The following is a 24,234-nucleotide window of genomic DNA, read 5'->3' on the forward strand; positions in this document are numbered from 1 at the left end:
CCCCAGGGAGGTCTCCAGGAGGCTTCTGGACTGGATGCTTGAGCCACCTTAGTAATGTGGAGAAGCAGTGGCTCTACTCCAAGCTTTACTCCGAGCTCTCCGCGGGTGACCGAGCTTCTCACCCTATCTCTAAGGGAGCGCTCAGCCACCCTATAGAGGAAGCTCATTTCAGCCGCTTGTATTTGGGACCTCGTTCTTTCGGTCATGACCCAGAGCTCATGAGAGCTCAATCTTCAACCAGAGCTCAATCTTAATTACAGTAAGAGCTTAATTTTCTGGCTCAGCTCTCTCTCCACTATGGACCAGCACAGCAACCGCATAACGCCAACCAATCTCAGGCTCTCTCCCTCACTTGTCACACTCGGCTGCAAACCACCCCAATGCATGCTGGAGCTCCTGACTCAAGGAAGCCAACAGGACACCATCATCTGCAAACAGCAGAGAGGAAATCTTGTGGTCCCAAAATCAACCGCCCTCCGATGACTGCACCTAGAAATGCTGTCCATAAAGACTATGAAAGAACCAGTGATAAATGGCAGCCCAGCGGGATTCCAGCATGCACCAGGAGCAGGTCCGACTTACTGCCGGCTGGACTGGACTCACAACACTGATGCCCTGGATAAGAAGTGACAATAGCCGCCTCCACCTTCTGAGGAGACTGAGGTCTTTTGGAGTGTGAGCATGACTCTGTGGTAGCCTCTGCTATTACGCTGTGGCCTGTTGGGGAGCAGGCAGCACAGACCGGGACAGAAAGAGACTCAACAGGCTGGTCAGGAGGGCCGGTTTTGTCCTGGGCTGTCCACTGGACTTTGTGGAGGAAGTGGGTGAAAGGAGGATGTTGGCCAAGTTAACATCCATTATGGTCAACACCTCTCACCCGGTACATCAGACAGTGGAGGCGCTGAGCAGCTCCTTCAGTTGCAGACTGTTACACCCCCCATGTAGGAAGGAACGGTTCCGCAGGTCATTCATTCCAACAGCTGTTTGATTGTACAATGCCACAGTTCAAATATGCATGTATAAACTGGTTATCATGCATCCATAACCCATACAAATATTCTGTCTTTTGCTTTATTTAATTTTAGTTTACGTATAACATTTGTTATGTCGTAATAGTGTATATAGGTGTAGATTCTTCTTGTTGTTAAATGTTATTACTTTTGCATTTTTGCACATTTTTAAACACCCTGTCATTCTTTTTGCACATTGCTGTTGTTCTTCTTTTTTCTCTATTTAGCACTGAACTGCTGTAACAATTGAATTTCCCCAATGTGGGATCAATAAAGAATATCTCTATCTCTATCTATCTCTATCTCTAAATGACTCTTTGATGTATTAAAAACATGCTAAATATCTTGATAATTAATTCTTTATAATAAAGTTACACCATGTTAATAAAAATGTGTGGATCAAAATTTGAGACAGTAAGTAAATAAGGTGAAATTTTTTGGACATTCATCAACATTTTTTGCTTCTTAAAATAACATTGTTATGAGTGAAAACTACTTAATTACCAAACGTATCATAATTATTTTGTCAAAATCTCATAAATAATAATATAGCAATTTTTTTCATGGATTTCACCATAGTAAAAATAATTTAATTCTCAAAATTTTCAATTTTCTGTCAATTCTTTGATATTATGGGTTTACAGGGTTAAAAACTGCATCTGCACTATTTATGCAGGTCAAAGGAGGCACCTTGATGATAGGAAAAGTCGTATTGTTTTATCATGAAACAATCATCAGTCTGGTTTTCAGTTTTTGTTTATTTCAAACACAAATGAAAATGGACCACAGTGGTTTAAAAAGGTTATACGCTTTGTGAAATGGTAACACTGAAACACACACCAAAGAAAATCCTCATTGAACCAGCGGCAGCTCTGTGGGTGTGAAGACAGGAAGAGTTTATTTTCACAAGTGGGCAACAGAGCCACCAACGTCAGAAAGCTTTGGGTTATAACAGCTCTGAGGCCAGAATCTCCTCAACAAGACAAAGCACAGTGTTTCAAGGGAACCTGAATTGATTTCCTTTGCATAGCAGGCAATAACATTAGGCTTCAAGCGCGCCTAATTATCCTTCTCGTTAACACCAAGGCAACCCTCTGAGCCCAGAGCTCCAGTTCCAGCTAGTTCAACCCAGACTGGTAGTATGAGTCAGAGATTAAACACAAAAAAACCCAAAGACAAATAAATTAGGTTGACACCGAGGACTGACCCTCCCATTGGAAGGCTATAGCTGAGGGAAGCCGACAGGTCTCCGACACTGCAAAGTGGTGCACAGAAGGCATTTTGGGGCACCAAAGAAGACAGAAGCTGACAGAGAACTGTTGTTGGCATGTGTACAGTGCCTTTTTTTGTTGCAACTCAATGACCTTTGAAAAAAGCAAAACAAAAGACATGCATAGGATGGAGAGAAAGGGATTTCCGCTGAGTATTACCGTGCAGTTGGTTCAGTTAGTAAATAAATAAGGCTTATGGGTGTGCTAGATCTAAATAATTGGGTGAAAAATAATCTTGGTTGGAAAAAAAGGAGGAAAGGGGCAAGTTTTGAAAAGTGTATATCAAAAAAATTAAATCTAAACATTTACCGTAATTTGCGTTCATCAAAGACAATTACTTTTTTTTTCTGGAATGCCATCGTTTTTGTCTTTGTGACTTAATGGATAGTGTAAGTCCTCTATTGGCTCAGTGCTTGAGATGAATGGTCATAAACATGTGTGGCAGATTTTTAAGCAACACGCTTTTCCAACCTGTCTCATCAAATACAAGTAAATTAAAGATTTAATTATTCAGCTCTGTCTTGCTCCCTTCTTTACTCGTTTGTCACAAACTGTCTGGGTGCAAATGGTCACAGGGGTCTTTTGCCCAAAAGTACCCATCCTGGCTACTGTTTAGCGTAATGGGTACACCCTGGATAATCTGTCGCAGGGCACATGGAGCTGGAGCGATCCCGGGAGGCGAGCTGACGGCCAGTTTGCATGTTCTCCTCGTGTATGCGTGGGTTTTGTCCGTGCTCTAATGCTTCCTCTAACGGTCCAAAAACATGCTTCATAGGTTAATTGGTGACTCTAAATTGCCGATATGTGAGTGTGTGACCCTGTTCTGTATCCTGCTTTTGCCCCAACGCTTTTGCCGTCTGAGCCCGTGAGGAATGAGGCAGGTTCTGAAGATGGACAGACGGACTGCTAATAGTGGCATTTTTTTTGCAAAGTAGCTTAATATTTAAATATATAACACAATGAAGACTCAGAATAGCTTGAATAATTTTGGACATTAGAGATAAAATGCTCAACTGTGTGATCAGATGGCATTTTAACTGTTTTCATGCGTAAAATTATGTCGTGGCGTTGCAGGATTTAACTCAGAAATCTCACTCGTGTTGTCACAATCTTGTGATATGTTGGTGAAACCTCAATGACGCTGCTTCTTTTATTCTGGACGTTATCAGATCTTCTCCTTCCACAGGAACCATAATATTTTGTGGACGCTGCATCGCCGTGGACCCTGACACCTCTGTGGATCAGGCGCACGAACTGTTGTTTTTCATCTGCTTTTTTATTTGAGCATGTTTAGCAGAGAAGGTCGTATTTTGGGAGAAATTACCCAGAGGTCACCCTACATAAAAACTGGGAGCATCACAACAACAAACATGTGTCTCTTTTTTGAGCAACCAAAAACTATATTTTTAATAAAATAAGTGAACATATGCTGTCTGTTCATGACGAATGTGAAGACTCATTTGCTGTGAATCAATCAGGTGTTTCATTATCAGTAATCAATAAGAGGGTACAGGCAGGCAGTTTGAATGGCCCTCCAGGCAACGCATTAAAGGCGCTGACCTTGGTGCTGAAGTTTCCACTTCTCTTCTTGGGTTATCATCTGAGGTAACAGAAGATGTTCAGTCTGTGAAACGTTGCGCATTTTATTCAGCTGCTATAAACCTCCATCCACAGACTCAAAGAAGACATGGTTTTTGTAGGTACTTCACTAAAAGGTGTCAGGTTTCGCCTTTTGGTCTGACGTGTGTTTGTTTACCTGTGATGTCATTGCAATAGGCTTTTGTTTTTTTTTAAATAAACATGAATTTTAATATAACTTTGCCTGCAGAGATGAGACTCTCGGAAACTCATCTCCTCGCACTCACACTCCGCGCGTCACTGTGCTGACATCAGCGCGCGGCTTAAAACCCGCAGCAGCAGCAGAGAGCACAGCCAAACACCAACAGGTGCACCCTCATGTGGCGCGCGCTCACTACCAAACGCACCACCTGCAAACTTTCAAACTAAACAAACACTGTGTTCTCTGCGGGACACGAAGGTGCGGGTATGGTCGTCTGGTTCTGATCCGGGCTCTGCGCTTCTTGTCAGCGAAAAGAAGAAGAAAAAAGTCTGGGGATGATCAACGAAACTGTTGCGCGTGGACATCTGGACACGAATGGCTCTGAGTTGCTGCTGTCCCTTCATCTCAGCTCCAATAATTCATCTTTCCCTGCGCTCCGGCTCGAGTCCAGGTCTCTGGCCACCTCAGCGACAATGTTTGCCGTGGGAGTCCTGGGAAACCTCATCGCCATCGTGGTACTGTGCGTCTCCAAGAAGGAGCAAAAGGAAACCACTTTCTACACGCTGGTGTGCGGGATGGCCATCACGGACCTGCTTGGGACATGCTTCACCAGCCCTGTGGTGATAGCAACTTACGTGGCCAACCGCTGGCCAGGGGGAGCGCTGCTTTGCCACTTCTTCTCCTTCTCTATGCTGTTCTTCGGCTCCGCCGGCATGTCCATCCTCTGCGCCATGGCCGTGGAAAGATACCTGGCCATCAACCACGCTTATTTCTACTCCCAGCACATTGACAGGACTATGGCGCGCTTTGCGCTCCTCGTCACCTACCTGGCCAACATCGTGCTGTGCATCATGCCCAGCTTTGGCTTCGGGCAGCACGTGCGCCACTTCCCCGGTACTTGGTGCTTTCTGGACTGGAGAGCGCTGGACCCGATGGGCGCATGCTACTCCTTTCTCTACGGAGGCGTGATGCTGGTGCTGATCGCCGTGACGGTGCTGTGTAACCTGGCTGTGTGCAGGTCTCTGGTGGGGATGAACCAGAGGACTGGGATCGTGAGGGGTGAGGTGTGTGATCAGAGCGGCTCGCGGCGCCGCTTCCCGCGGCTGCCATCGGTCACTTCCGCCGCCGAGATCCAGATGTTCTGGCTGCTGATCTTCATGACCATCGTGTTTCTGGTCTGCTCCATCCCTTTGGTGGTGAGGAAACACATTTCCTGCCCTTTAATACACCCGTTCATTTAGTGCCACTCACCCTGTGGCCTGTTTTCTCCTGACAGGTGCGCATCTTTGTAAACCAGCTCTACGGTCCTGCAGACATTTCTGCTGGGGTCAGCCCGGATTACCGGAGCGACATGCTGGCGATCCGCTTCGCCTCTTTCAACCCGATCCTTGACCCTTGGGTGTATATTTTATGCCGGAAGAACCTGCTGTTGAAGGGCTGTGAGAAGCTGAAGAGGGCAGCTGCGTGGGCAAAGGACGGCCGGGACAAGAACGGAGGCTGGGTGGCGGGACAAAACTCCCTTCGGTCCTTACACAGCGACGAGACCAGCTACGCGTCATTACGCACCGCCGGCTACCGGAACGACGACCTGCAGCTTTCCATCAACAACAGATCGTTTGCAGAGTTTGCCATGAGACAGGCGTGGGAGTACGACACGGCGCAGGCCAACTTCCATCCGTTCAACGTGGAATCGACGATGGGATGCGAGGAGGAGAACGCAGAGCGTTTCAAAGCCAGCCGGACAGACAAAGCATCTCCGGATCCAAGCGCGGCTGCGCACATCAGGAGAGTGGACATTGTGGCGTGCTCCTTCAGCACACCGAGCTCCAGCTACTCCACCAAATGCATCTAAAGCACTTTTGCTGTCAACACCAGCTTTAGAAAAAAAAAAAAAAAAAAACCCTCTTTTCCCTCTGTTAGAAAATATCACTCAAGCAAACATATCTCGGTAGAATGCACTGATGGGGGCTGTTTTTGGACTCACAGCTCAGTTTTGTGAGCAGGGTGTTACGGAGGGAGGAAGAGGGAGTACCCAGGCGCAGAGAGGAGAGGAGGCAGGAGGTTGCAGGGGAACGGGGCTTTAATAATAACAAATGACTACAAACCAAAATCCACTGCTTAGCAGGCTAGAAACTCGAAACTTGAAAATACACTAAATCTGTCAGACACTTTCCTAAATGTCAATTGAATGCAAAGTTCAGGCTGTGTTACACACGTGTCTGACACACAGACATGTGCACCAATTGGAAACACAAGCCAAATGATAATCATCAGGACATTTACAAATGCTCTGTGATGGACATGGTGGCATGTCCCGGGTGTACCCCACCTTCACCCAACAGTAGCTGGAATAGGCTCCAGCAACCGCTTGACTCCAAAAGGGTTTCAGAAAATTTGAATGATGGACATTCTTCAATTGATGCCCCAACATTAAAGTTTGATGCCTTTCAGTCATGGAAATGAGAAGATTATTTTACCCCATGGGTACAAAAATATTAATATATGGATTCATTTGTGCATCCAGACTGTGTTGTTGTCCTTCTGAACTTTCCTAGCCTCATGCGCTGCTTATTTGTCATAATGTTTCATGCAAAAGTGTTGCATGATGCCGGAAAACGAGGAACGTAACTTTTTGTGTGTTGAATGTTGCACACTTGTATTGTTGTTTTGACTGTATACAGCCTGTAAGAACAAAGTGCTAAGGAAAATACATTTTCCTCCCCAAAGTGTATGACCTGACTCTAAATATGGTGCAGATTAATAAAAAACTGATATTTATTTTTGAGTTAGGGGGTTAAAAAAAAGAAAGAGAAAAAGTCACTTTGCTTATCATGTTTGGCCAGCAGATGGCGCTGCAGCATCATGACTTGTAGGTTAAATGGCAGAAAAACACTGATAACATGACATTTTTCAGAAATTTATTCCCTTTTACGATGTACAAAAATAAAGAACACAATAATAATATTATTATTAATAGTTATAATGAGTGACATAATGAGTGAAATTTGGGTTTTTACTTCAGAGAATGGATATGCTGAGGTGTCACAAAGTTTTATTCCGTTAAGATTTGCACATTCTTAGTTGAGAAAAAGACTTTTTCCATAACAATAAGATTTTGCAGTGCATTTAGAAAAAAAACAATAAATAAATAAAAATATTTCAAATGAGTTTTGGATGCTTAAACAGCCAGAACATCCTGCCGGTTTAAGCATCTCAATGCTTTTTTTTTTTAAATTTTATAATCCAATCAGATATTTTGGGGAGTGAATTAAAGTTTTGATAGTTAAAAATGTGAAAATCATACGTTAAAAAAAAAATGTGAGCAGAAGCCACCGTAAACGTGAAATGTGAGTCTTAGCAATAAATATTTTAGAGATTTATGTATTCCTATTTCTACATGAAAGAGTCCATACAAATAGCTCTCATAAGAAGCCGTAATAAATAAATAATTTATTTGAAAATAAATATAGTTTACTTTTACACAGTAATACACAAAGATGCATGGCATCCATTTGGCTGAGTTCACCTGAACACAGAGGAGATGCAAATGTGACGTCCCGGTTTGTGTAAGATAATAAAAAAAAGAGCTGATTTCAGCATGTGTCTGCATAGAAACACGGTGAGTCAAGCATCAGCCTTCAGGTTTCTCCCACATCAAATAGGTGTTCACACAAGAGGTCTGTTGTTTTTTGTTTTGTTTTGTTTTCTTATCTGCATAAGTAATGTCCAGCTTTCAGCATCCTGCATTTGAATCCTGACTGAGATTCCCTGATGATCATCTCCTCAGCCTCTCAGTATGACATCAATAGTCCGGCTGCGTCCAACGAGCATCCTCATCCTAAGCTCAGAGTGACAGCGCCCCTCTCTGGTCATCTTGCACAGAACTCCCATTCCGGACGCAATGAAGAGCACTGACTGCTTTCTCGTCACTGTCCTACCCTGGTTTTTCTCCTCAGCCCATGCACATACAGCTGGCGGCAGACAAGGACTGGATGGTCCTCCACGTCGTTTGGGCATCCATGAAGGAGACCGGCTCGTAGCGGTCGGGTCGACAGCAGGGGTGGCTGGTGACCTTGCGGACTGTGCGACGAGGCAGCGAGCCGTTCTGTAGCAGCGCTTTCAGTGCCAAATCGTAGTTCGTCCTCGAAGACTGACAGGAGCCCACGCAGAACTTAAAGAGGACGATCTCGTCCGAGTCGAAGCCCAGTCCTAGGTCCCGCACCTTCATTTGCCTCTTCTCCACGCGGCAGTCCCTGCTGCTCTGCTTTGAGGGTCTGCTTCTGTCTCTGCCCCTTCTGTCTGCTTTTCCTGCCTCCTCCTCATCCTCCGGCTCTTTCTTCCTCTTCTTTTTCTTCTGAGATCCTTTGGATTGGGGTTCTGTGGGATCTGAGGAGCGTGGGGAGCGCCCCGCCCAGCGGATGCTTGGATGGTCGTCCATCTCATCCATCACAAAAGGCTCTGAAATAGACACAAAATAGTAAATTGAGTTAATTAAAAACTCTCAGACATAATTAAGTTTAAGATCTAAGAACAAAATACTGCAAAATAAACCCTATTTTCACAGAATCCTGTGGCGTAGAAGAGTTACAGGCCCTCTTTGAGGAGCCGTTTCTGTACCGTATAGAGCGTGCCAGGTAGAGTGGGGGTCACTGTCGTCTTCCTGCTCCTTGTCTTCCACCACCTCCGGCAGCGTCACTGGAAACTCCTTCTCCTCCTGGCTTCCCAGGACACCCACAGCGTGGCCGGAGTCCGATCCCTTAGCAGCTGCTCTCATGTGAGCTCCTTCCACCACAGGCAGCAGAGAAACCAGCACCCAAAGCAACACCTGAGGACACAGAGAGCAGCACATGTGTAAGGGCAGCAGGACACAGCTTTGTTGTGTTGATGCAAAAGCCTCACTTTTGTCTCATTGTGAGTGTTAGCATTTCTGAAAAGAAGAAAAAACTTAAAAAAACTTTGGGAGACTTCAAACTTGGTTTTGCTTCTAGGAGTAATTTATGTGTTGCGTTTATGTGAAAGATGGTCAAGTGCTGCTGTAATATTCACATGATGCTATTTGGGTGACATAAAGTGATGTTTATTTGTGTTTTAGTTTTTGCAAGTTTTGTCTCTGACTAGCATTTGCTTAGCCCTGTGCTGCAGCACAAGCAGCTGGGGTGCAGAGCAGATAAAAATTTGAGTAACTTCAAGTTACTCCAGAGTATATGGTTTTCTGGGTACATATTTGAGTAACTCTGTTGACAAAGTTACTGAAGCTTCTGAATATACAATTTTTGAATGTTCATAACTCATTTTCTTTTAAATAAAAACATGGAAACTAATAGGAAATGTTCTTTTAAGTCAGCAAGACATTTAGAAACAGGCATGGATTTAGCCAGCCTCACAATGGGGTACAGAGAGAATATCAGGGGGATGTGAGTCTGGGTGTGCTTAGAGTGAATGGCGTATAATTATACAGCGCTTTTCTACCTTCCCTGAAGGCCCAAAGCACTTTACAGTCACACACACATTCACACACTGGTGGTGGCTCTGCTGCCGAACACTGGCGCCAACCTTTCACCAGAGCCAAGGTGGGGTTCAGTGTCTTGCCCAAGGACACTTTGACACATGGGCGAGCAAGAGAGTCGAACCTGCAACCTCCAATTGGAGGTCGACCGCCCTCCCACTGCACCACGGCTGCCCCGGAGAGTAGAAGGACATATGCCTCAAAGCAAATGAAATGAAATGAAATGAAATGTCTTTATTGTCATTGTACATGTACAACGAAATTACAATGCAATTTTTCCAGTGGAATAAAAAGGTCGCAATAAAATTAAAACTAAAACTGCGAAATAAGACAGTATAAATATAAATACAATATAAAACACCAGTAGGTGTATTTGATATGATATAGTATTTGATATCTTTTATAGGTTTTTTGTTGAATGCTCTATCAAACACTTCACTCTACCAGGCTTGGGACAGGCACAAGCAGGAAAATGGTTTGTGCCTTAACCCTTGTTCTATCCTAGGCACTTTAACATTGGGAGTTGGGTCATCTAGACCCACTAGACAGTGCTCTGAACCTTTTTTCTTTAATGATTTGTGATCTTCACTGGTGTCCATGGATTACATGAAATCTTTCCACCTTTATCCACCTTTGTCATGGTAGGGAGAACACGTCAATGTAAGGGTGGGGTCATCAAAAATAGCACAAGGGTTAAAGGGGCTGCATTTATCCTTTTTTTTTCTCTTTTTATGTCTGTCTGTCCATCACTAATTATTGTTTCTCTTTTTTGTGCAGTTCTTTTGTTGGGTTTTTGTCATTATTTGTGGGCCATCACATTTGGGGGAGGGTGGGGGAGGGTGGGGGATGCAGGGGCAGTCACGGCTTTTAGGGGGACAATGTCCCCCCTCGGCCATGCCCTATATCCAGCCTTCTTTAGAAACCCAAATAATCCTGTAAAAATGTATTTCACAATTAGATATTTCGGATTTTTTTTTGATCAATCACACATATTTTTGAATGATTTTAATCAAACGTGAATCATTTACACTGAAAGAAAAACTAAATAAATAAAAAACGCAGTAGAAACACATAAGGATTTCATCTATTTTAGGGGGAAATTGTTTGTCTGTCTGTGCCTGCCACTCTAAACCTCTAATTAGTTTTTCCACACTTGGCATCAAACCTCTGTGATTAAGAGTTTGTGATAATTGTCTTATGTTTGGCTCGGCTCATCTTTCGTGGGGTGACTTTGGATGAGGGACGGGTGCAAGGTAACCCCTAAAATCTGCACTGGACATCCTCAATGTGTTTTTGGTCAAAACTGATTTCAAAAAGTCAGATTTTTGGTCAGAGCAGATGAATCCATTCAGACTCTTTTTAATGGAAAATAGAAATTGTAAACTTTTTCCTAGTCTTCTCAGTCTTCAAACCATAGCAGTCATGTGTAAAGAGCAAATTTTAACTTTATGCATCATTACTTTCAATGATTTGCAATTTTTATTGGTTTTTTGCTTTTATGCCTGCTTTTATGCTGCTTTTAAGCAGCATCTGAAGTTTATTAGCTTAACTATGACGTAGACAACAAATGTTTGCAGTATTTCTGCACAATTTGCAGCAAAATGGAAGAAACACACATTAATCAAAGTCTTTTTCTTTTAAATTTTACATCAATTTCACTCTAGCTCAACTGTGCATTGGCTGAGACAAATCAAAGCATAAGTCATTCTAGTTTCCAGCTAGTCATCAATGTTTTGGAAGTTGTGGTCACCCACAGTAACTTCTTGAACTTCTTTTATTCCACTCCACATAAAAATGTCCTGGACAAGCCACCTCCTTTTCGCAGAAAATTTTTCACATGGAGACAGGCAGTTTGGGACAGCTTTTTCCAAAATAATTAAAATTCTGCGTAAAACATGTTTTTTTTTTCTAGTCATCAATGAGTAAAATTAAAATCAACCTCAAGATGCGAGTCGTATCTATGTCTATTGACTGACCATCTATCCATCCATCCATCCACCCATCCATCCAAGACTGCAGTCTGGGCTGTAGCTGTAAAGACCCACTCCATTGAAAATCACCCTTTTGGTTATTTTGACACATTACGTTTCATTTTTCCTTTGATGGAGGATTAAAAATTAAATTAAATTTCAGATTTTTTCTTTATTTAAATTGCTGTGCCGTGTCTTGACATGGAAAAAATAAAATATATCTAGTGCATTTCTGACGAAGAAATTGTGCTTGGGGGGGGGGGGGGGGGGTAGACAACATCCCTGTTTCCCTCTACTCTACAATGGGAAGGGGGGTAGGGTTGCTCCATGCCAACGGTCTCGTTCACAACTCAGGGTCAAATTTCTTATGAACACCAGCAAACAATGTCCTGGAAAACAACTGTTTTTTTTAAGTTTGTCTAAGACACTGGAAATGCTGTAAAATAGATTAAAAGATGGTTGGACTGGGACTTTTAGTTAGTACAGCTGGTGCTACTGCAGCCTTTGTGGAGACTTCTTTTTCTGTTGTGTTTGTTTGACCTGTGACACTTTCAGCTGTTGGTGGAGGTTTCTGCAACATCCTGGATGCTCAGGACTCCGTGACAGAGGCAGCTGAGCTCGACTGAAATGGATCTGGTCTCTGGACTCAGATCAGGTAACCGAGTGTCAGACATTCAATAGAAATGTCAACAGATGCTTGTCCAATTGTGAACTGCAAAGTAAACTCGGTTCTTGGTGTCAGCAGGACAGGACGAAGCGCCTCTCGCCGCTGGTGCGTTCTTAAGTCACGATAACCGGATTGAGGCTCAGCTCAACTGCAAAGACTCTTCACCTTATGGAGTAGATTTGTCTAATTTCAGGTCAAGAAACTCATTACACTTGATAGAAGACACACTAACTTAAAAGGCAACATTTCATGAGAAAGAAGGACTTAGTGTAGGGCAGATGTTCCTCCTCATCCAAATATGGAATATGTCAACATCTGGAACTTTTTAGTTCTTACTCCTGGGGTTTACATGGCAGACAAAATGAAGTCAGACAAATCAATGGCCTGTTATAACTTTTTCAAATGTATCAAAGTCATGTAGACTTGACTCTATGCCATCGAGGACAAAACAAAGTTTAAATAAAGTTAAAATGTTTCTTTTTATGATTGGAAAGTTTTTTTAAATTTTGATCTGCAGAGTCAAAAGAATTGTTCTCATATCTAGAAATATAATTTATCTGAGAAACAACAACGGCACTTTGTTCTTCGCTCATTTAATCAAAAGTGATCACTTTCAGCCTGAAGGAATGGTTAAGCCAAACTACACTGAGTCCGGCATGCCGACAATTTGAAGAAAAGCTCACGTCTCGCTGCGGATACATTTCATGAGTAATTCAGACCTACATGTAACTCATCTTGAGGTTTGTGTGTCAGCCCAGTGCAGAGGAAATTGTATACGTCTGGGCTGTTCACAGGGACGGCGAGGGGAGCGGAAAAGGAGAGCCGAGGCAACAGGAGACCACAGCTAGAAAAGAAGATGTCTCTTTCTGACAAACCTTGGCGCTTGCCGACGTGACAGCGGAGCTCCGTCTGTCCCTCCGCCGAACCCTCCATCTGGATCCACCTGCAGAAACAGAGAGGCCAGGAGGAATTTTAGCAACAAAAACAAGCTGCGCTCCGTCAGCCCCGTCACTTTTTCTTTATCCCAGAGGGCCTTTTGAAATCTGCAAGCTAAAGGCACAACATGCGGGCAATATGATGCCTTTACATTCACAATTGTCCAGATACTGTAAGGAAGGAGCAGCCCCGTGGGCCCCCAAGCGGGCGTCACATAAATCACGTCCTCAATGCACAAGGACAGTGTTTTTGTTGCTGCTTCAGAAAAAAAGCAGTGTTTGCTGCCAACAGCTGCAGCTAGTGTCGGCTTGTCTGTTCATACATCCATGCAAACAAGCTCAGCGTGGCAACAAAAGGCAGCATCTGTGATTTACCCGTCAAAGGCATTCTTCAGGGTTATTCCTGTGGCAGACGCACAAGCAGGGAACTTCACGGAGGTCCCACACACACACACACACACACACACACACACACACACACACACACACACACACAAAAAAAACACCCCAGAGATGGAGGACAACTGATAAGCAAAGTCATGGATGCAGATGTTTATATGTAGTACGTGCTGGGTGGAGGACAGACCTGGCCCTGGGATGAGCTCATCAGGTTCAATCTGTGAAAGTCAGAGCATCTCCACTTGGTAGCCTGTGTAAATGTTTCAGACTTTTCTTTGATTCTTGAAGAAATGTTATGAAGGAAGCAAAGGGAACATCTGCACCACATCTGGAAATATAGCGGTACCTGGACGTTCACAGGATCCGGCTGCTGTCAGACCTGTGGAGGTCATCAATACACACCAGATCATTTGTTATTGTATTGCTTCCGACTGCATATTTCACTTCGAAAGGCTCAACAAAAGGCTCTGCGTGTTTTTACGAGTGTCTTTATTCGCTTTGTTGTTTCCTTTTGGCTTCACCCATTTTTCAACACAACGGCGGTGTCTGTCAAAGAGCGTTAAAGCGGTCAGAAAAATAAGGGATTTGTCGTAAAAATCAAAGCAAATAAATTCAAAAGTCTAGCATCAATTCATTATAAACTCTTGTAAATTGAAAGCAGATTTAAAAAGGAAATAAAATTGTTTTTTACAATGTTGTTGAATCATTAGAGCGATTTTAATATTGCAGGATTTACTCGTGAATTCTGTTTGCAGTTAATCTTTTATTTCTCTCATAAAAAATACAACTTCAAAACCCGCTGCAGTCAAAAAATCGTACATTTGAAACGACTTCTATTGAATTGAGTAATCAGTATTTTTATTTTTGCAATCCTTTTTTATGTCAAGATCGTCATCCACAATTGTGCGTTTAATAACACACAGCTTAGGAACATTTATACGTGTTGGTTATGACATTTATACTTCGAGATTCAAGAATGGTTTTGTTTCGTCTCCCAAGCAGTGTACAAATTAATGAAAAGTGAAAAAAAATGATAAAGGATTTCATGGTGATAGTATTTATTCAAAATTTCCCTATATCACAAAAAGTATGTTATATTTGTTGGTCTTGTTTTTCCAATTTAGCTTTTGATAAAAAATGAGTCCTTATTATACAAATTCTGGATTTTTAGGAGATGAAATCGAATTTTTTAACAAAGTAAAGCAAAAAAAAGCTGCTGTTTTTTTTCATATTTTACCACTACTTTTTTCTCAAAAACAATTGTTTTAAATGGATATGTTTCCAGGAAAATTCTGGAGTTCAGGAGGAGACAACAAAGCGGACATTGCGGTAAACTTTGTGGTAGATTTGGTTGGTTTGGTGTAGGGGGGCTGTTTGTTCCCTGTTAGTCCCCGATTTGCCAAAGTCTGCGCAACGGCTTGACATGAAACGTTTCAGTACTATGTGTCTGAGAATTTTTGAATTAGCCTAGATTTATCTAATTGATTTTCTTAACATCCACACAAGGCTGTCTTTCTGCTCTTAAGCTACGTTCACATTGCCATCTGCAACATGTGTTCAAGCGACCACTTCCAATAAAAAGTCTATGTAATTGTCCATAAATGCTTGTGTCGGGCTTCTGCATTCAAACCTCTTGGGTTCTCTTGGTCTTCTCTTGCAGACCCCTAAATTCTGACTCTGTAAACTCATTTGAACTCCAGCTGACACCACTGACTCACTCTACCGTGTCCTAATCTATAGACCTCCAGGTCATGCCCAGGTTTTTTTAGATGAATTCCAGTTTTTAACATGTTATTAAGCTTCAGAGAATTTTAATTCTTAGGGATTTTAACTTACACATTGATGACCCTTCTTGCAGTGCTGGATCACAGTTGCTGTCACTCACATAGTCGTTTATTTTTAATCAACATGTAACTGGTCCCATGCATGAAAAACGTCACACCTTGGACCTTGGATTCTCGGTTGGCCTGAATGTGGACCAGCTCTGAGCTGTGAATGTTCATGTTTCGGACCATAGTTGTGTAAATTTTAATTTGTCGTGACTTTTTAAAACACCCTCAGACGTTTGGGATCTGTTGTACCCACTTCACTGTTTTCAAAAGAATTTGATGTACTGGGGCCACCTATGTTGTAAAACGGATAAACATGTCACTGTCTAGTGGTTCAGTGCCAAACTTCCTCAAACAGGCAGCCTTTAATCCAATACTGAAGGAGCCAAAGTTAGATCCATTGGAGTCAATCAATTACAGACCAATATCAAAATTAGCAAAAATCATGGAGAAAGTTGTTGAAACTCAACTGACATCTTTTGTGAACAAATAGAGTATCTAAGATAAATGTCAGTCTGGGTTTCGCAGGGTGCACTCCACTGAGACTGCTTCTGAAAAGTCTCAAATGACATTTTGATGGCAGCAGACTCTAGTCATTACTGTATCTTGGTTTTATTAGATTTATCTTTAGCTTTTAAAAGAGTCAACCATAAAATTTCATGATGTCAACTACAAAATGAATTGGGGGCTTTTGAACTGTTTTCTTGTGATTTTCCTCCTATCTGTCCAACAGAACAGTTACCATGTTTGCTAACAACATTTCATCTGAAATGACTCCCCTGTTACATGGTGTTCCAAAGGGCACAGTCCTGGACCCAATCCTTTTTCTGCTGTATATAAACCCTCTTGGGAAAATTATTAGTAGTTTTAAAAATGTGCCATACCATTTTTATGCTGATGACATCCAACTATACTGTTCCTTCACTGACTATGAATTTTCAAATAGCCTCTCATGCATTAAAGACTGGCTTGGACTTAATAAATTATAACTGAATGAAAATAAAACTGAAACTTAGAAACGGAAGACTTGCCCTTGGGGCTTGCCCCTCCTTTTTTGCCCATGGGGCAAGTCTTCCTCAGAAACCTTGGTATTATTTTTGACCAGTCAATATCCCTGGACAAGTATTTAACTTACCTGGTTAAATACTGCTTTTATCTCTTTGAAGAACCATCTTTAAACTGAGAGGAATGATTTCTAAAACTGACATGGAGGTTGTTATACATGTTAGTATTTTATCTCTCATCGTTTTCTCCAACAGTCTGAAGTGACCCTGATTTTTAGCAAAGTTCTGACCTGCAGACAACTTGACCTCAACTTTCAGCGCCGCTGATATCAGCTGTAGGAGGATATGGACCTTAATATAATATGTGCAGACATAACATAGAAGAGAACTATAACCTCTGTTTTCCGAAGAACGGCTGTTAATCAGGAGAAGAAGGAATACCAACCTTGGTCATTCGACAGAATATGGACCCTTTTTTATTTTATTTTATTTCAGAGCATTACCTTATTATAAAATAATAATAATAATAAAAAAAATGCCTAATCAATTATTGAAAATGGTCAAATTGATTGATTTCTAATTATATTACTTCACTTGCTCCAAAAATTGGAAAATTGATTCATGATTTTTCCTAATGTCATTTTGCACATATTTTAACATTTGAGACTTGAGCAATTGTTGCTATGAAGATTTTTGAAACAGTGTTATGTTTATTTTACCGATATAGTATTATTTTTTAATTATATAAATGACTTTTATAAGTAACATAATCTGCACATATTTCAAATAACTCCATTTGCCATGTTGATTTCTAAAAGTTATTTTACATAATAATTGAGTAATTCATCTTTGTCATGTGATTTATTGATACCTAATGATTCTTAATTTTGTCTGATAAAAGTTATGAACTGGATATTGATAAATCATGTAATATGTAATGGTTACAGTAGAACTGGGGTGGGATTATATAAATTCGCTTCCTTCCACTCCCTTTCAAGCAATATTTATCAATATGTCTAATTATCCTCAGTTTGATAGGTCATTGTATAAATGTATAACCGATGATTGTATTGTTTTTGTGAATTATTCTTATGTGATTGCTTGAAATAAACAACTTCAAATCAAAATCCAATCAAATCTTGATTAGATTATTGTAATTCTCTTTTGACTTGTTTAAATCCCTCTACAGTAAAACGCCTACAGTTGGTTCAAAATGCCGATGCAAGAATTTTAACAGGAACCGCCAAAGGAGCCCATATTTCATTAGTTCTGTCATCCCTACACTGGCTCCATGTCAATTAAAGAATTGATTTAAAAAATTTTGTTTTGACTTATAGATTTCTTAATGGACAGGCTCCTGATTACCTTTTCTCTACTGTTGGTTCCAAACACTCCTAGCCGCCCCCTTCGTTTCTTGAACCTGAATCTGCTTAAGGTAAAACTGGGGGGGGCATTGCTTTTCAGGCAGTAACCCTGAGACTCTGGAATGCCCTCTCCTTCTCTGTTCAGGTGGACGATTCAGTTTAGTCTTTTTAAGAAACCGTTTAAGACGCTCCTTTTAAAAAAAAAGCTTTTAACTAAATTGCTTTTTACACTGTTTTACTTATTTGTTGATTGGTTTTGTATAGTTCTTGTGTCACTCTTTGAAGCACTTTGTGACACAGTCTGTGAAACGTGCTACACAAAGAAAACTTTCTTACTTACTCACATAAGTAAGTAAAAAAACATATTCCCCGTTTATTTTTAGTTCTTAAACTTACATTATTTCGACTTTTAATGACAACAGCAGTAGAAAATATATCTTCTTAATGTCTTCTTAATTCAGAACAAGCCTGATCAGTAATCTGTTTATCTTTATCCATTTGTTTCCTTTTTTTAACAGTTTTCCTTTTTATTTTTTTAATTGAAACCAGTCAGCAACCCAATAGTTTATTATAGCACTGGGAAACTATATTGTTTTCTTTCAACTAGAGAAAAGTTAATTTAAAACAATTAGTGTGTGATTTATAGTTGAAGTGTTTACTGAATCTGACATTTCCTCACACTTTTCTGGACCAGTGCATAGAGGAGGGTGTCATCAGCAAAGTGTCAGACCTTCATTCTTCAAACTTACAACTTAAATGGCATCACACCTTGTGTGGCATTGAATGCTTAAAATAGCTCACAACATAAACTCAACATAAACAATCTGCCATAAGAGAACTGGTGGAGAATTCATCTGTCTTTTGTATCCTGTTCACATCAGCTAATCCTAACTGAACCATGCCAGAGCACATTTGTTCAAATAAACTGGCTTCTCCCTAACCAATGCTCAACCCAAGCTTCAGAGCATTAGCCACTGTTTCAAAAACCCAATACAGAGCCTCTTACTTGATAGTTTAACATCCACTATTGAATGAAAAGATGAAAGGCTTGATCACTAGCCAAACGTTGGAGATTATGGGTGCATTGGCACAACATAAATCATTTGGTGTAAGTGTGGCCCTTGGATCATTAAACACGCACTTGTTTTTATAAAAGTTTGATTAAAGAGAAATGTTGGGGCAATTGCCCCTGAAATGTGGAGCTTCTAATAGTGTCAGACACGCAGCAGACTTAATGCTAAAGAAGTTTAGAAAAAGTTGAAAAGTTTATTTAAAATGTTTTTATTTACATTTTTTTTAATTCATTTTTTGCGGCTCCTCATAGGCTTTTAATTTATTAATTAACAAATTTGATTAATTTCTATGATTTATGGCTCTACTTTTTGTTCTTTTACCATATTAATTTTGGAACCATTTTTGTACTCTCAATTCCTTCTATTGTAATTTTATTGTGAAAAACCTACTGATCAACTGGTTTTCATTTTAAACATCCTCAAAAGCTTGATTTAGAGTCTTGATTTAGAAGTCTTTTTAAAATGGAATAATTTCTGCTGATTTTAGACCAAAATATAGGAACGTTGGCTGTTGTGCTCTCAAACGCCAATCGGCACATTGCAAAGAAACACCCCTCAATCCTCCAAATTACAGTCATGGAGTTTTTACACCAGTCGGCTGGGCAACATAAAGGTTTTAAAAGTTGAAAGATTATAATCAAACCACCTGAATTTATCAGGTTCATCATCTGACTCCAAAAACAAAACATAATAAAGAAATAAAAATAATAAGAAGAATAATTCTTACTTTACGGTTGTTTCCAAAAAATCTAATCAGTTCAGCACTAAATGTACAAAAAAGTTTGTGGATAAATCTGTTCAAATTCTACTTCAACATCTGAAACCACATCCATCATTTGCGCAGGTCTTTGTTTAACTTTGCCGCTGAACTACAGCCGTGTTGCACAGCCGCTGTACCACACTCCTGTGTGTGCAGCTCATGTATTTGTAGATCTCGCTGATATGAAGGCACCATGTTTATTTAACAGTCAGTAACAATCCAAGCAGTTCAGTCTGTGCAGCGAGATGAAAGCCTGACAACAGCATACGGTTCACAGCTCGCGATAAGATCTGCTGATGCGTTTATGCAACCCTGCATGCTGCAGCTGTAGAGATGCAGTCCAGACAGTGACTGCTACACACTGAGGACATGGTAAAGTAAACGCTGCTGCAGAATTTAGACACAACTTTGGATGCACTGCAGGCTAAAACCAAACCATGCGGACTCCCGTCTTCCTCTCTGCAGAGGGCTGCAGGTCCTCACCGGGTCTCTGGAGAGGTGCCGCTCAGATCTCCTAATGCCGCAGCTGGGAGTGTTTAGCCCTCTTTTAGATCAATGAGTCTATACTGGCCTGTCTGCTGGTTCTTTTCACCCCAGCACTCCGGAGCTGTTTACAGCCTGACGCCTCCAGCCTTTTTTTTTTTTTTGCAGATGAGGTGGGAGGATGAGGGAGAACAAGAAACGGGCGAAAGGACTCACATCGGCCTCCTGAAGGTGTTTATGTGGCCTAAAGTTTCAAACCCAATGCGGGACATGTGTGTGATTCTTCGTGGGATTAGAAAGCCAAGCATGTTTGTAGCTTCTTGTCCCGTTGATTAAAGCCGTGGGTTTGTCCATTAGTGGGCATGTCTGCAGCCGGGGAGAGGGTCGCTCCTGTCAGCTCCCATTTACACTGTTTGGTTTTCTGCAGTCCAGTTGTTGTTCACTGTTAGCTGAGTGGGTAAACTGTTGGGAAGTGGGGACAGCAGATGAGGCCAAAGTCAGATATCACAACAACTGGACAGGTGGAAGACTTAAAAACACTGGAAAGCCTGTGCAGAGGTTAAGAGGAAAACTGGAGACTTTGGTTTGATTATGTTTTAATGCAAAAGCAGCTGAACTTTGCCCAATTTACCGTTTTTTCCACAGTAAAAGGCACACTTACAAGCCTATTTTTTGTTGTTGTTGGGCCCATGTTTATAAAATTACACTTAAAGTTTAAGTCCCATTATATGTCACACCTAGGAGTATGAAATGAGTTCTCTGCATTTGATCCATCCCCTGGTGGAGCGGTGAGCTGCAGAAAGAGCCTGCTATAGCGGCACCATACCCGGAACTATTCGGTGGTTTAACCCTAACCGCAACCGTAAACCAAACCTTAACCCTTTCTCTGGGCCCATGCAGCCAAGAAAACGTTCAGGGCTGGCCGCATGTATTTCGAAAATAGCCTACGAATAGAAACTTTCTTTTTCTTTTTTTGTTACTAACAAGGTTGGGATTTAGCACAGTCACAGTAATGCTTATTTTAGTGGAATCGGTCTGTTTTTTTAGGTGTTGCAAACAAGGCTCACTGGAATTGTGAGTACGCTAACATGGTTGACACGGCTAATGCTTAAAATGGCTTCTAACGTAGCTAACGCTTCTAATGCATCATTTCAAAAATAGACCATTCCTTGACTGTGCACCTCATAATCCAGTGTGCACTATTGTGCAAAAAATACAGCTTTTACTCTATCATAGCGCCACTCAATCGGCTTGAATGTGGTACATTTCAAATCAAGGGTATATATGGGTTTTAAAAATATAGACTTTTCCGTTCTCCAATACTGATTTCTTCAACTCTGTTTGGCAAACATCATGGGTCACGGGAGATAAAACAAAATGAAAATGGAGATCTGCACATTTGTAGAACAACAGTAAACCTTTCCTAGAGCTACGACACCAAATTCAATGGACACAAAGTGTCATTTAACCACAAATAAACAAGAAAGGATGCAAAAAAATCCACTTTCAACAGGGTCAGGCAAAACACATCATTCTGGAAAACACACAGTACATGTCGCAGCATAGAAAATGTTAAAGAGAAAAGTCTGGAATCTAAAATAGGATCAGTTCAGTAAGTTCAAATTTCAGCAAATGTTTGCACAATAATTTCTAACATGAATATAACAAAACGTAATTTAGAGCATAAAAGAAATGAACAATTTGTTTGTTTGTTTGTTTTTTGAAGCTTCTTATCTTTAATTGTATATTACTCATTATTGCTTTGCTTTATGTCTTGTCACCACAAATATTTGTGGCATTGGACCATCGTCTCCCTGTTCCGAAAGCGTTGTCCACTGTCCTATGTTAGAGAAGATTTATTGGAGGCTTCTTTCTTTTTTAATTTAGCTGAATTTGAAGGACTTCAGACACGGTTCATCTCATAAACCCAACTCAGATCATTATTCTTGGAAATCTTCTGCTGCACTTGTAGAAACCATTTGGTCTTTAGATTGACAGCAGAACAGAGAATAATTGTCCATAAAAATCAACCAAATCTTGTCTACACTTGCCAGTATTTAGCTAATTGATGCTAAACTGTATTTACTGGTAGCTCAAACACAGAGCACACAGTTACAAATGCACTGGAAAAGAATACAAATAAAACTTGGGCATGTGCAAAATTTGTGAAAATCAAAATTGTTTCTATCTGCTGATACCTGTAGACGTCGCAGTAAATCTTTGAATAACCCTGTTGCAGATTGAAAAATCATGAGGTCTTTCCAACCCTAAACAACAGCAATGCCAAGTATGTGCCAGGAAGTACAAGTCAGGTAAGTTAACACGCGTGTTTATACTTCATAGTTTTATCTCCAAACGTTTTTTTAAACTTCTGATTTGACAAGTTCATCCTCAAATCAAACATTTTTTTAAAGCCTTACTTATTTTTTAGACTTAGAAACATGTTTAGGGAGGGTATCATCCTCAGAAGTTATTACTAAATGGATGGACGGACAGATAAATAGATACAAAAATATATTACTTAAATAGCGCAATTGTTAACAAACACAATATAAATTATTAGAGAGGGAGGGTAAAAAGGCTGATTCTCAAGTGTTTCCAGGTATTAGATTAAAAGCGAATGGTACCGAAATTGGATGTTGGGTATCGACAAAATAAGAGTTTTTTTTTTGTTGTTGAATTCAGCCTGAACATGAACTTTAATACATTTTACTCCTAAAAAAAGATGAGTGTCTTTCTGCAGGCCTGTATAGACATTTTTAAAACTGTGTGTAGTAAAGCGGGTCAGATTGGACCCCTCATGCCTCTTGAGCATGGAGAGTCACTTTGGGGAAGTATCCTGGACACTGTTTTGCAGGACTATAGGGTGCGACCAACTTTGTTGCACATGCATCTCATTTTGCAATGGCACAACCAATAACAATGTCAGCTCTCAACATTTTGCCCAGCTGTTCATGCTATTAAAAAAAACACATCTCACATTCAGACAAGTTTGATGTCTAAACCGAGTTGTCTTAACAGAGCGGATGTAACCTCGGATGATAAGAGCAGACCAAAAGAAAGATTGAAAACTTTTAAGTTAAAAAAAGGTTCAGGCCTGATCTGTAGAAAAATGATGAAAACTTCCCCCAAACAGTTGTTTTACTCTGGATTCACAGCGACTAGGACTCATTGCTCTGGCGCTTCAAATAGAAACTATTCTAATCAGTCACACTGATTGTTGTAGGACGTAGAATGTTACAAGATCCCAAACATAAGTCAAACTGGGCTGAACAGCGACACCAAGAGGCTGTCAGCGGTACTGCACACACTTCAAGAGTGGAGACCACTATTTGCTCTAAATATGTGAGGACAATATGAGGCTTTTAGTCTGTTAACATGTCATTTCATTTGAGTATTAAAGTAAAACAGTTTAAACATGCACCATACGTGACTAGTGTAAGTTTGTTCTGAAAACATTTTCAGAACAAACTCCTTTTGTTTACAGTCTTAAAAAAAGTTTTTAGAAACACAAAAACAGGATCAGGTGAGAAAGATAAACAGCTTTAAGCAATAGGACATCCAGTGCATTGAGCAGTAGGAGTCCATTTGGTGACAATTGTGTTTTTACATACAGAGGATGCTGTTAAACTGTGCTGATAATCCAAGTATGGCTGTACCTCACTTTTTGCCTGATGCATCTACAAAACAAAAGTTTTTTAAAGTATTTCACCGCTGGAATTATTGGAAAACGTCACCTTACAACCCTGGTGCCTGAGATGCTTTGCATCACAACCAATGGGAGCAAATTTATCAGAGTGACTTTTATTTCAATCCAACTTGTTAACAATCATTATTGCTTTGTGACCTCTTCACGTTAGTTTCTGATGCCCTGACTAGGGCTTGCACAGCTCATGGCTAACAAGAAACACAAAAAGAGAAAAAACTTAAAACACATCTTTTAAGTAAAGCTTTTACATAGATTTTACTTGTCCACATGTTTTTATTTTATTTTATAAAACAACTAATTTGATTTGTTTTGGATGTGTATGTGTTGGGTTTTTGTGTGTTTTATTAATTCATTTATTTTGTTATTATTTTTATCAATTTTTATTATTATTTGTATTATTTTTTACTATGTTTATTATTTTACCTACTATATTTTTATCTTATTTTTATTTTATGTTTTTATTCTTTCTCTGGG

The 24,234-nt window shown here is 40.6% G+C and overlaps 2 protein-coding genes across 3 annotated transcripts in view; one reads left to right on the top strand and one right to left on the bottom strand.

Annotated features, from left to right (window-relative positions):
* Window positions 1–4,262: 4,262 nt before the first annotated feature.
* ptger4c (prostaglandin E receptor 4 (subtype EP4) c) lies at window positions 4,263–6,055 on the top strand. The gene is made up of 2 exons (XM_020710855.3): window positions 4,263–5,257; window positions 5,338–6,055. Exons 1-2 carry the CDS (start codon window positions 4,397–4,399, stop codon window positions 5,911–5,913), a joined length of 1,437 nt encoding a protein of 478 aa, XP_020566514.1. The 5' UTR covers window positions 4,263–4,396; the 3' UTR covers window positions 5,914–6,055.
* A 1,280-nt stretch (window positions 6,056–7,335) lies between these two features.
* LOC101162318 (artemin b) overlaps window positions 7,336–24,234 on the bottom strand; it is a 32,849-nt gene continuing 15,950 nt past the window's right edge. For both annotated transcript variants that reach the window (XM_004078944.5, XM_020710856.3), the window contains exons 3-5: window positions 13,080–13,147; window positions 8,679–8,886; window positions 7,336–8,519 (exon numbers count right to left, since the gene is read on the bottom strand). In XM_004078944.5, the coding sequence (XP_004078992.1) occupies window positions 8,014–8,519; window positions 8,679–8,886; window positions 13,080–13,147 (782 nt within the window). In that variant the 3' untranslated portion in view covers window positions 7,336–8,013. The remainder of the gene's footprint in view (window positions 8,520–8,678; window positions 8,887–13,079; window positions 13,148–24,234) is intronic.

Source organism: Oryzias latipes, chromosome 17, assembly GCF_053564925.1.
Source record: "Oryzias latipes strain Hd-rR chromosome 17, Olatipes_Hd-rR_3.1".
Taxonomy (NCBI): Eukaryota; Metazoa; Chordata; class Actinopteri; order Beloniformes; family Adrianichthyidae; genus Oryzias; species Oryzias latipes.

What these genes read in the sequence shown, in the direction of transcription:
- ptger4c (XM_020710855.3), top strand. Translation starts at nt 4,397, where the DNA reads ATGATCAACGAAACTGTTGCGCGTGGACATCTGGACACGAATGGCTCT. An exon ending in TCTGCTCCATCCCTTTGGTG is followed by an intron (nt 5,258 to 5,337) that starts GTGAGGAAACAC and finishes TTCTCCTGACAG; the next exon opens with GTGCGCATCTTTGTAAACCA.